The 13,061-nt window shown below is 43.9% G+C and overlaps 1 protein-coding gene across 1 annotated transcript in view; it reads right to left on the reverse strand.

The window, feature by feature from the left end:
• PPP2R3A (protein phosphatase 2 regulatory subunit B''alpha) overlaps positions 1-13,061 on the reverse strand; it is a 49,322-nt gene that overhangs the window by 18,439 nt on the left and 17,822 nt on the right. The window contains exons 3-4 of the mRNA XM_030954548.1: positions 3,514-3,774; positions 1,997-2,100 (exon numbers count right to left, since the gene is read on the reverse strand). Coding sequence (XP_030810408.1) covers positions 1,997-2,100; positions 3,514-3,774 — 365 coding nt within the window. The remainder of the gene's footprint in view (positions 1-1,996; positions 2,101-3,513; positions 3,775-13,061) is intronic.

A 13,061-nucleotide genomic window follows, 5' to 3' on the forward strand; every position in this document is an offset into this window, starting at 1 on the left:
CAGCCTAATGAAGGCATTAGTAGGACTGAGCATTTGGAGAAGGGTGTTAACTCAGTCCCCTCAGTCGACAGTGTGCATCTGACACACCAGCTCTTGTCTCTGTCTCCTTGTCACACAAAACACTGCACTGGCCAAAGGTGTCACAGTTATGTGATTAACCCCAGAGAAACTCATGAAGAGAGGAACTCCATGACATTTACCAAACACTGGTAACAGAACACAACATTTGAATATATCAAACACTATGTGTTTGATAGTATTGTTGATAGTATTAGGGAAACTCAGAAAATGACACTGTTTTCTTCATTAACTCAGAAAATACAAATGCACTGTAATTATTTACTGTGAGTGGTTATTCACCACTTTCCTCTCCTGAAAGTGCAAGAACATAATAGTACTGAAGTGGCTGCAGTTCTCCAGCAGAGATCACACTAACTTGTTTCCTGCTAATTCTGGCTTCATCACTCTGGGAAAGGCAGATTTTACAAAAAAAGGGCTCATTTAAGTAAGCAAAAAAAGATTTAGCAATCCTTTTGGCTGCATATTCCTATCGTGGTAACTGTCAATTAACAGATATATTCTAAATCAGCTGCAGAAAGAGTTGCTAATGTTGTAGCTTAAAGAAATCTGGCACATAAAGATGAATCTCAAAGCCCTGTTTTAGCCACAAACAAAAAGATCTGACATTCAGAAGGGTTTTATATTGAGAAATTCCTATAGACTTGACAAGCAGTGAGCATGTGGCATCTTGAGAAGTCAGTCATATACTAAGAAAATTGAAAATAGGCTTCAGCAACTAAAGACATCTGGTTTAAAGTTACACCTGTGTTCACATAGCTGCAGTCAAACTTTACCAGAAATCCTAAATTTCTTCTGTTTTTCAGTTTTCCAGCAAAGATTTTGTAACTGTCAGAGGGGAAGATGAGGGGATAAAAAATAATATCTTTCTGAAAGAGCAATTAAGTGAGAAAAAGCATACAAAGCTTGGCTTGGAAATGGGGTAGTTAAAAAGATAGAGAAGAGGGACATGACCACAGTCTGCAAATATCTGAAGGATGTGAAAATCAGAGAAGTGAAAATGTGGTATCATACATTAGGGATTAATTAGAAGTAATTGGAGGAACCTAAGGAAGGAAAATATATTGTCTGTGTCAAGACAAACTCAGAGATCACAGTCACCCCTAACATTTTTGTAATTTTGCCAGGGTAACTAGAAGCTGTTTTGACAACATCATCACAGGAAATACTTTGGGAATTCAGGGTTAAAGGCTACATCAAGAATCTGAAGAGCAACCATTAAGTAAAAAATTAGAACTCTCTCTGGAGAGGAGATGGAGACGCTGTTCAGGTGTTTCACAAAGCACACTAAAGCCTGAATTGCCCTGGAGGGAAAAAGATTAGGCAAGAGAACAAGTCTGCTCCATGTCAGAGCTGACTCCAAGCATAATGCATCCACCCAGAGCTCTCCATTTCCACAGTGTGGACTGTCAACCTCCACAGATGAATTCAATAGCTTGTTTGGGAAGGTAGTAACTATAAAAGCTCCCAGAGTACCCAGTTACATTATGATGCTTATTTCCACATTCCTCTTTCTGTCCTGTAACACTTTGACATACCTCCTCTCCCAGCTCCCAAATGGCACTTGCTTAGTGCAGCAGTCTAGAGCAATAAGGCTGGGCACAAATATACCCCAAATGCACAGCTACCAGCTACCTCAGAACAGCTGACATTTCTGGGGAGCTTGTAAATATATTTTATACATCAACTAACTCAAAACATCTTACTATCTATACAATTACTTCCAAATTTGTGGATGTCACACAGAAACAAGTGTTCAGAGGGTTTGGGGGAAAAAAACTCTCAAGCTGAGAGATTTTTAAGCCACTTAAAGAAGAGGAAAATTATTTGAAAAGTCTGGTGGAAAAGAAGGAAAAAAATATTTGTGTGGCAGGCTGATGTCTTCTTCCAGAAAGAGTTTTGCATTTGCTATACTCACTTTCTCCACATGGACACAAAGGAGTGCACAGAGACACGTCCTGTCCTCTCTCCCCCAGATGCATTGAACAGAGGTGCTTTCCAGTAGAGTGGGCAGCCACAGATCTGCAAGGAAAAACCAGGGCAAGGAGGAATACAAGAGCAGTCCCAAGAGGAACCTGCTCATTTACACACTAGATTCACCACTGAGACTTTACACAAGGGAAATAAAGTGGCAATGGCTTTCTGACTCACCTGTGTGCCATTTACTGCGTGCCAAGGTTGAGAATTCACATATAACTTTCTACTTGGTCATGTGCCCTTTCAAGTGGCTGAGAAACACTCCTCCCAGGCTAGGAAAAGGATCTGGACTACTCATGCTCTGAACTGTTTAGCACAGTTCCTGGGGGTGGAATGGAGAGACAGGCACCTCCTTCCAGAGGGACACTCACAGCAGCTACATCCCCCACCCACCCTAAAACAGGAGGGTCTATTCTCCTATGGAATAACCTGTCACAGGCAGCAAGGGAAACTCAAGTCTAATTAAAGACAATTAATGAGTAAATGCCTAAAGGTGAGGTAAATCCCACCCTGCAATTTTCAGTGCAGGGCCTTCCACCCAGCACAGTCCATTCTTTCCAACACTGCAAGATCTCAGCAGGGGAACACAAAAATGAAAGCACACTTGGGAAGGATTTATTCCAGCCAAAGGACTCCCTGAGCAGCACTTTTGAACCAGCCTCTGCAGAAGCTGCTGGCTCTCAATGGCAGTCCATGAAAGCTTGGAGACAGCATCATTGCTCTGTTTACAGTGCCAGAGACTCATTCAGGGCAAGCTGATCATCCAGGAGATATTTGATAAATGCTGGTTTTAGATCAGCAGCACTGTGAACTGCAGCTGAGGGAGAGGGAAAGAGAAGGGACCATCTTGTGTGCTCCCACACAAGTGCTGTGTGCAGTCCCCTGAAGGCAGAACTCATCACCAGCTGTACCAATAAATGTGCACAGCTCAGGGGCTGGGGGCTCACAGGACATTTCCCCTTTCCATATCCAGGAGCTGGAAGTTGGGAGCTGCTTCCTCACACAACACTGCAATAGCACCTACAGCTCATGCTAGCTGAGCAGGACAGCTACAAAAAGCCACAAAACAGGCAGCTGATACCACCTGAAACCACAGAAGCAGAAAAGTTTCTGCCTCTGAGTTTTTCAATCTTCTGGGCAGAAATATGAAGGAATAGAGAAACAAAAATACAATTTGTATTTGTTAAGAAATCTTAGAGAACTGCTTCATAAATGAAAGCAAGAACAAACACATATCTGATGTGACAATCAGCAAACTGAGCTCATTTTTGTTTACTATTATCTAAATATAAACAAAAAACTTCAGATTAAAAGGAAACTGGTTCTTTTTCCCCCCTACAACAGCTGTGAGATGGACTGAAACTAAAACAAAGTATCTCTCCCAAAATTAGAAAGCTAAAGAACAGATTCACAGAATCATTAAGGTTGAAAAAGACCTCTAAGACCATCAGTGGTTACCTTAGCTATTTTCCCCATTTCACAGATGTTTGCTTTCCCATCTTCAAACTCTGCAAAGGCCTCTTCAATCCTGGCAATGATTTCTTCATGGTTAGTGCAGACATTGGGGAGTCCTTTAGGGAAGTAGAAACGTGGAATGTTTATGGGCACAGGGGTACTGCTGCTGGCTTTATTCACAGGCAGAGGAGTGCAAGTGCTAACCACAGGCTGCAGGGGGGCTGGGGATGAAGTTCCTGCCTTCTTCTCTTGTTTACTTTGAACCTGAAAATACAATGAATAACAAACACATTTTAACAGCATGGTACATGAAGCAGGAAAAAATAGTGCTTCCAGTGATTAGGAGAAAATTAAAGCCCACAAACAATTAAATTATGGCACAGAGATAAAAATGCATCTTAAATAGGCAATGACAATTTTCTGTATTATTAACCAGTGTGAATTTAGGATGTCACACCTGTTTTTATGTTATTTCTGAGCATTTTACATATGTAGATGTGGCTCATGATTTCCTATTGAGTCACTCTGCAATTCAGTGATACCACAAAGGACAATGCTATTTCCTCTCATGCTGGACTTGGTCTTGTCATTCTGCCCCACCAACAACAAAGTATCTGCTCTTCAGTATTTCCCCACGGAACCAGAGCACCCACCCACACAAACAGCTTGCCTAAAGTATGAGCAAGGCTACATTCAAACAAGGACATTTTCTATCCATTGGGAGCATAATTAGCTTTGCCAAAGCACTGCTTCAGAGATAAATTAAGAAAATATTTTCAATACTTCCTTCCCAACTTCAGCAAGCCTTTTATTTTGTGCCCAACTTAAACAGTCCCAGACCTGATTTTGTGAAAGGTACTAAGCACTGGTAAATCAATTTTTCCATCAGGCATTAGGAGCAGCCAGCAGAGCACCATTAGGCATTCACATGATGTCTTTTCCTCACTCCTCTCCTATCCTGTAACAAACACATGGCTGATATGGTGATCCCCACTGGATCCCCTCCCCAGTGAATCTCCAGTTCTAGCTCCACATCACAGGCAGCATTTGTATTTAAGTACACAATGAGACCCTAAACCAGGGGATTTTTCAGACATGGGAGGGAACATTTTTTAAACTTTGACAAGTAACTACAGCATAAGCTGCAAAATCAGTTGCTGGAATGTGCAAGGATGAGGAATTCCCTGCCCCCCCAGGGAGACACTCCCTCTTGGGAAAAGGCAACAGGCTTTCCCACTGCACAATGGTTCCAATACAAGAGTTTTATTAATACAACAACATATGTGATAAGGCACAGAAGGCAACAGTCAAGTAAATACAGCTGTGAGTTTCAGTTTGTTTATTCTAACTGTTTCAAAACAAAATGGTTTCAGGATAAAGCAGCCAAGTCTGAGTCCACTAAATGCAGAAGAATGTATATGATGAACTGGCTTTACTTCATTACTTTCTTTAAACTTGGAGCTTTTTTCTTAACACATACTGAATCTCCCAACTAGCCACAGATTTGCTTGCAATGAGGTAAAGAAGTGAGAATTGTAAAAGCTTCTTTAAGCACTACTTTTACCTGCAGTTTATAATACTTTATAACCCATTCATCAGAGACCCATGAAAGAGAGAAGGATTTGCCTCCTCTTCACTCCTCTGCTTCGTGGCTCTTTCTTTAAATGGGAGACCTCTTGTTTCTCCCAAATGCTGTCCCATTTCAGGAGCAGGAACACTGGCACACACATCCCACCAGCCAGAACAAATTTTTGTCCTTAACTGCTCTGTACAGAACACATTAACCTGGAGCTTGGGGTTCTTCAATTGTCCTCTACTCTGTCTTGCTACACAGGAAAAGCTGCAGATCATTTTCAGCCTTCAATATTTCTATCAATACCAGTACTCAGAGTTTGAACAGCTCTTAACCTTTGGACAGCCAGCCTGATCACCAACCCCTGTTCTCCCTCCTGTCCTCCTCAGACATTGCACATCTTTGTGTCTGCTCCTGAGTGATGCTTGAGCTCAGAGGGGGCCAGGGAGTTCCTGGGACTCATGAGGGCTGGAGGATGGTGAGCACCAGCCCTGGTCACTCTGTCCCACAGCAGGACAATGCAGGGGATCTGAGGTGGTGGCAGAGGTGAAGCTGGGCAGAGCTGGGCACTCACTTTGGGAGCACAGTTCACTGGGTTAAATAAAACACAACCCTTCTCCCAGCTTCCTCCTGCCCTTTCCTCAGCAGAGCACCAAAAGCAAAGCCCAGACCCACTGAATGTGTGTGGGGAGGGAGCACCAGGCCCCAGTTGCTCAGGAGTCACAGACAAACCCCCACTTCTGCTTCTACCATCTGCTCCCACCCTGCCCTGCCCAGGGTTCTCCAGCCAGGACCCAGCTCTGCTCAGGAGTTTTCCCTTTCTGGATCCCAGCAGAGGGGAAGTCCCTGTCGGTGTCTCACAGCACCATATTCATACAAACAATGCAAAGCTGGAACAGACATAGAGGTGCCAACTGCAGCCACTTGACTTCTATAATAGGACTTCACATCAGTTTGCTGGAGGCCACTTCTCACAAACAGGTTTATTGCTCCCTAATCTCCTCAGGATATGCAGGCGCTCCCGGCTGCCAGCACTGGGAGGAATGAAGAGAAATGACTCAAAGTTCACAAAAAGTTCCACAAACCAAGATGTTCTTTCAAAGGACACTGACTCTTCATCGTAACAATACATCCCCTTCCCTTATAGTACAAGGGAATGATAAAATTGTATTTTTGTTTTCTGGGAAGGTGAAGGGAAGTCCCCAAGTAGAGCACAAGAGCACTGGGCCATTTTCCTCCCCTTGTGCATTTCACACATCCCAACATGGCACACAGCCTGAGCTGACCATGCTGGAACACAACTCACCCCTTGGTCTCCACCTCCCAAAAACCCCAGCAACTCCTCTGCCAGGCACTCCCAGAGCCAGCAATGCTTGGTACCAGCTCACACAGGTCAGGAGCACGGAGGATGCATTAATTTCCTGATCCACACCCACCACACAAGGCAGAGGGTCAGACACCTATAGGGAAACCCAGGGAATTCTGCTGGCCTTGGAAGGAGGGAGCCAGTTCAGACTCAGGTTCCCAGTAACTGTGACTCACTCACTCCTGCTCAGCCCAAGCCAAACTAGGAGCAAGCACTGCTCAGGGAGAGCTGCTTTTCACATTCTGCCTCAGGAACAGAACTTTGAACTTTGTCTTCTTCCTTCTCATATAAGAAATGAGCTGTTAATGACACAGAGAGAAAAAACCAAGCAGCAACTAGTCCTTGAGGATTTTGTTCCCTAGAACAACCTCACAAATTAATACTCTGGGATGGGTATAACCAGATGCAAACCACTATGGGGACAAGGAGAAGTTAATTACAACTTTTTGTGAAAAAAATTTAAGAAAGTGGTATGATGGGAAATTCCGTGGAAATTCCTTGGAAATAAACAGTTTCTTATTACAAAAAATTAGCCTTAAATGCTGCTTGCCTAGCAGAACACACTTCTCCAACAGAGATGTGCATTTTCAGAGAGGACAATTAAGAAAGGAAACGACAAATACTCTAATAAATCTTTTGGCTTTGTTACAATAATTAACAGATAAACCTTTTTTTCTTTCTTTGCTCAAGAGAAAGGTGAGATTAAAGGCCATTTTTAAATACCACTCTGTAGGATTCTGTAATTTACCCTAACTAAAATCTGTCTATCCACTCTATCATCTTTTGCCAGCCATACAATTTATTTACAGACAGACAAAAATAGTGACATCTGTGTTATAAATAAACCAGACAGAACTACAGCCTCATTGTAGCTACACAAACAAAGCACAGACTAAACCTCTGCCATCCCAGCCGTCTCCCAGGGATGTGCCAGTCCCAGCACAAAACTCCATGGAAGGAAGCAGTATCACACAAAGTGCTCAAATTCTTTCTGCTCCTTCTTCCTTGTTCCAGGCTCCAACAGGGTCCTAGATAATTTATTTACCAGTTTCTTGCTTTATTTCCAAATGGGATAGTGTAATTCTCTTTTCTAGGGTACAGTGACTCAGCCTGGGTTCTCGCAGTCCACAATGCTGACTTCATGTCTCCTTTCATTTTTCATAGTTCCTGCCTTCCTGAAGTCTGATGGTACCTGGACACAAGCCATCCTCAAAGCTCATCAGCTCTCCAGCACTGCTTCGTATCCCCTGCCCAAGACTTTCTCTTCCTTTCCCTCCCCAAAGCCCTTTCCCATCAATGAACCTTCCTGCTGCCTCTTTCTTACCTATTTCTAAGGACAGCAAGAACAAAGGCTCCAAACATCACAGAACTATGAGAAGATGCATTTCTGGAGAAAATATTTTCTTCCAGGAAACAAACTCACCAGCAGAAACAAAGTCCAATCACAGCAAAACAAAAATGAAAACAAACTCTACCTAAGCAACTCAGAAACCCAAAAGGATTTAGGTGGGAGTAGACACAGTGCCAATTGTAAGGGTGGATCAAGTTCCTCATGGCCTTACCCAGTTGAATTTTGCGAAGAGGCATCACACACCTCACTGCCCAGTGTGTCTATAGATCTTGGACATGGCCCTCAGCAGCAGTTCAGGCTGAGAATCCCCTGGCTGAGCAAGAACAGGGCTGGTGGAGGGGACTGCACAGGGGCTGATACGAGCCTGCAGCAAGGGCTGATTACAGCTAAGGCCAGTGATGTCCTGGACTGCCCTAGGAGTAAGGCCAGGAAGTTTTTATCTGTCTGACACTAGCAAGGCTGCATCTGGGTTCCTGGGACCAGTTTTGGGCCTTCACTTCAAAAAAGTGATGGGAAGAGACCAGCCAGAGATGTGTAGGAGGGAAATCAGAAAGCTGTGATCAGGATCGGGCAGCAGGAGACACTGAGGGCTGGCCTGGCTACCTGGGGGAAGGGGAAGCCAAGGGATGTGCTAAACACAGCCTGCAGCTCTTGGAAGTGCAGTTACAGTGGCAATGGAACCAAACTGCAGCTTGGGAGGGTTAGGCTGGAGGACACTGAGGGAAGCACAGCCTGTGAGAGGTCACCAAGAGGGGCTGGGCAAATCCCTATCCTTGGGGAAAGCCAGTGCTGATGTGACCCAGGGTTAGAAATAGTATTCCTACAAGTGAGATGTTGGATTAGAGACCTCCCTTCCTCCCAGCACTGCTATGGGAGGCTCTCTGATCCTTCCATAAATAGTTCTGCAAAGGATAAGCACAGAACTGAAATGTCCAGCTCTTGAGATAGAAGTTTACCAGCACCCTTCTTCCCCTTCTTCCTGGCCAACATCTGTGTGTTCCACAAAGCAAAGAGGTGTTCATTCACCTCTCATCTCCCTCTCACCTTTCCACCTGCCAGCACTTTTGTTTTCTTCCTGGGCCCAGTTACCTCTACTCTCAGCTCATCCCAAGCCCCAGTACAGCCCCACAAGGCACAACATTTAACTACACCTCACTGCTGCCACCTGGGAGAGCCCCCATCCCTGCCCTCCACCTCCAGAGGTCCACTGTCCCTCTGGGAACCCATCTCACCCACGTGGAAAGGCAGCAAACAGATCTGGCTTTGCTGCTGGATGATACCAAACTGTGCCATGAATTAAGGCAGCTCACAGAAAGAACCTGTGGGGCCCAGGATGAGAGAAGGGTGACACACGGTGAGGAGGCGCAAGAAAAGAAGAAAAAGACCATCTTTTTTGAACACTGCAGCATTTCACTTGCCTTGAACCAGCAGCCCCAGTCATTCCCAACGCATTCAGCACAGAAATTGTTCCTGCTTCTGACCGGGCAAAGGGCTCGTGGACCAAAGCCTCGTCCATTTTTCCAGCTGTTCTACCCGGAGGTCTCATCCCTCCCTGCAAACCCTAGCCCGGTTATATCCTCAGTGATCAGACTAGCTCTGGAGAGGGAATTTAGCTGTGCTCGGGTTCCTGACAGTCTCTCCGAAGTGCTCGGCCCCGCCCAAGCCATTACTGCACATTATTACCTCATCCAATTCTCCCCCGGGGAGTGAAAAACACACGTTCCACAGATTAACCTCTGAGATGTACTTTAACCTGTCAGCAGAACGTATGAAAAAATGTGCCACAATATGTTTTGGAGCAATTTTAATGCTGTTTCTTAGGAAACAGCTGCACTGCTCCTAATTTCAACTTTGGAGCGTCCTCACTGGCTCACCCATTACTTAAATATAGATAAAGCCCAAGATGGGCCGATTTCAGCAAATTGTGAACCCTCTAAATCTGGAGTGACTACATGTCCATTTGGTGTCCTGGCACATCCAATCTTTGGTCAGTTGTTCCAGAGAGAAGTACAGCAGCTGGGATTTACCAGAAACACAGTTGATACAATTTCCACTTCCTTGGCTACACCTTCAGGGTCTTTTCCAGACTAAATGATTCTATTATCTCCTTCAGCCACAGCCCAGAGAGGGTAGGAAACAGCACAAAGAAGCACCTTGGGATGGTAAAATCATAACCAAAGCCAGGTAGGCTGCTCTGCAGAGATATGCACAGTTCACAGCAGAACCTCGTGGTTCTTCCAACATGCAACAACAAACATTCAAAGCAACCACACAAAAAATCCCACAGAAATACTTAAGTCTTACAATACTTCTCCCCATTATTAAATCACTGCCCTTGCTGTTAATTTCCCCCCTTGTTTACAAAGACATTTTAACTCTGCAATCTAAGCCTGGAAGGTTTATTTTTAAACCTGCTGGTATCTAGCTGCAAATAACTTTCTGCAAATAGACACGCCTTGAGGGGACACAGATTGATTCTCTGACCCAATAAAAAAATACAAAAAAAAAAAAAAAAAAAAATAAAGAAATGCCAAGTGTCCAAACCTGGGCCTGCTGGAAGGCCTTGAGGCGCCTCTTGAACCGAGATGGAAGAACAAAGTCACAGCCCTTGGCAAGGAAAGCTAGCTCCCCTCCCAGATCTGGGTCCCTCCGCAGAGAACTCTCCTTGATCATCATCCTGGGCAGCTCCTAAGCAGATGTTGACCTTTCCAGAAGGGCCACGGGCACTCTGGAGGAGACCACGTCAAGACCAGCACGTTGCTTTCTTGGGTTTGATTTTTTTACAGGCAAGAAATGACAAATGGCTTCAACATATTATGTCTTCTCTCTCTTCACAAGGATAACATCTAGCAATTTTATCTCTCTCCTCACTGAAGCCAGAGTTCCCTACTTGAACCAATATTCAAAGTGTCTTTCAGTACCACCAGGATCTTCTGCCTTCTTGTAATACTTTAATTGAGAAACATGATCTACGAGTGAATCTATTTCCCCGCTGGCTACATGACAATCTGTCCTTGGCTTGTAATAGGCCAGGGGTGACATGAGAAAGGAAGCACCCACCACCACTACCAAGAGCTCTAAAATTAGATGCCCTGCAGAAGTGGCTAAATATACCATCTTCCCCAATAGTTCCTACTTGTGTGCCCCAGTGCTGAGACCTGAGGGGCACCTCTGGGTCAGTCAGGCTCAGCTAGAGTTAAACCAGGCCAGCCAAGGGCCCTGCCTGTGGGATGGCAGTGGTTTGAGGTCCCTGCTGCTGAGGTGATGAAGCACAGGAGCAGCATTAGTTCCCACTCTCAACTGAAGGCTGTAATTTTCAAAAAACATCATTTTTTCCTTCTTGCTGGAAAAAGCAAATCATCTAGTTCCTTTATTGCCAAGCAAGCACATAAGGATGATCTTGGATAATAAGCTCAGTCATTCCCAAGCAGCTCTTAAGAAAACAGTTTCCTAAAGACATCAAAATGCATCATTCTTGTTATTCACTTTCCCCATAACTCTCACGAGGCAAAGGCAAAGCAATTCTCAGAGGACAATAGTCTACTTTTTCTCTGCACAACTTGGAGCAAGCAGACTTCAAACCCTTGCTCTAACTTTGTCTAGGCTTGTTAGAAGTGTGTTCTCCTCCTCTTATCATGAGAAAGGTGCTGAACAAGGGCCTAAATCCAATTCTTCCCACACAAAAGAGTCCCATGGAGTGCTTCCCCTACCTGACTGTAAAACACAAGCTGCTCTGCCAGGATGCTGTCTAAGTTCAGTAGCACAGAAAAACATTCAATTTCAAGCTAGCAGGGCTTGCTCTCATCAAGGTATTGCATTTGAAATGCACAGATCTCAGTGAGGCTCACAACAGAAAGCTTTTATTGGACATGTGCTTCTGAGGTCGTTTCCTGGGCTCCTGTAGTTAACATGAAGTCCAAATGAGTACAAAGCCTAACAGTGACACAAAGAGGATGGGGATGAAAAAATAACCTCCAAAAAGGTTAGGCAGGAATGTTTGAAGAGGAATTGCCACCAAATAAAAGATACACAGATCTATATACAACACATTTGGAACAAATTTGGTTTTTCTTACTCTGACAATTTTTTTCTAAGCATTAAAGCAATGCCTAAAGAGTCCATGAGGCTGCACTGTACAGGGAGTGCTGCAGATCTCATGCAGCAGCATGTCAGGAGGTGATTTATTGTAAATCATCTGTGGCAAGTGATGAATTACCTCATGTTCTGCTTACAGTCTGCAGAGGAAATGAAGCCCAAGGAACCTCTCTGACCTCCAGCTGCATCCAGACCAGCCACAGAGACCTTTACAGACATATGCATTAAAGAGACACACTGATCTGCAGCCACTAGCTCCTCCTTTAAAAAACCAGCACAGCCAAATACTTTTCATGCTCAAATTAATGAATCACAAAGGATCTCAGAAGTTTGGGAGGTTTTCACTGATAACCTGAAAAAAGGCAAGTAATCCGGAGGCAAGGCTCACTGTGTCTGTATTCCAGTGCTTTGGAATAGGTTTCTAGCATGCTACTTCCTATCCTCAAAACATACAAGGTGGGTACAAATAAAGACATACATATACAGTACTATGAGAAATCAACAGAAAGAGAATCTTGTTTCAACAGCTTCAAAGTCAACTGGACAAAACCCACAGCAGAAAAGTGTGGTCTCAACAGCCAGACCAAGTGCACAAACCACAAACCCAGCAATCCCTCCTTGCTGTAGGTGACCCAGGTTAAAGGTGAGAGATGCCAGACTGCCTGTTAGTGGCCTTTCATTCTGAGATGCTTTAAATTCACTTAGACTTGTTTTTATTTCAGTAACTGTTACCAACAGAAAAAAAAAGCCCATAGATCTTCACTGTTTGTGTTGAGAAGTAATGAATAATTGATGTTTGAAAGGAGTGCAGATTGTGTGTATAGCTTAAGTGAGAGATATTATCAATATCTGACCAAAACAATTTTTAACATATATAAGATGAAAGTTGATTTTCCAGAGAGTTTTACATTATATTTTAGGCATATTTTGAGAATATAGAATTATTTCAGAACAAAGTTAAAGTTACTGTGACGGTATAGAAGCCATTTTTTACAATTAATCACCCCATACAAGATCCTTGAAAATAATATAATTACATGTGCAAAACAAAGGAGGGCACAAAATTATGAAGGGGCAGAATTATGAAGTTGCAAGGTCAACCTTGGCTTTCTATGATTCAGAAACAGTTAATTCCACTCAGAGCCTTCTTAGGGCCTCCTGATTTA

Source organism: Camarhynchus parvulus, chromosome 9 (genome assembly GCF_901933205.1).
Source record: "Camarhynchus parvulus chromosome 9, STF_HiC, whole genome shotgun sequence".
NCBI classification, from domain to species: domain Eukaryota; kingdom Metazoa; phylum Chordata; class Aves; order Passeriformes; family Thraupidae; genus Camarhynchus; species Camarhynchus parvulus.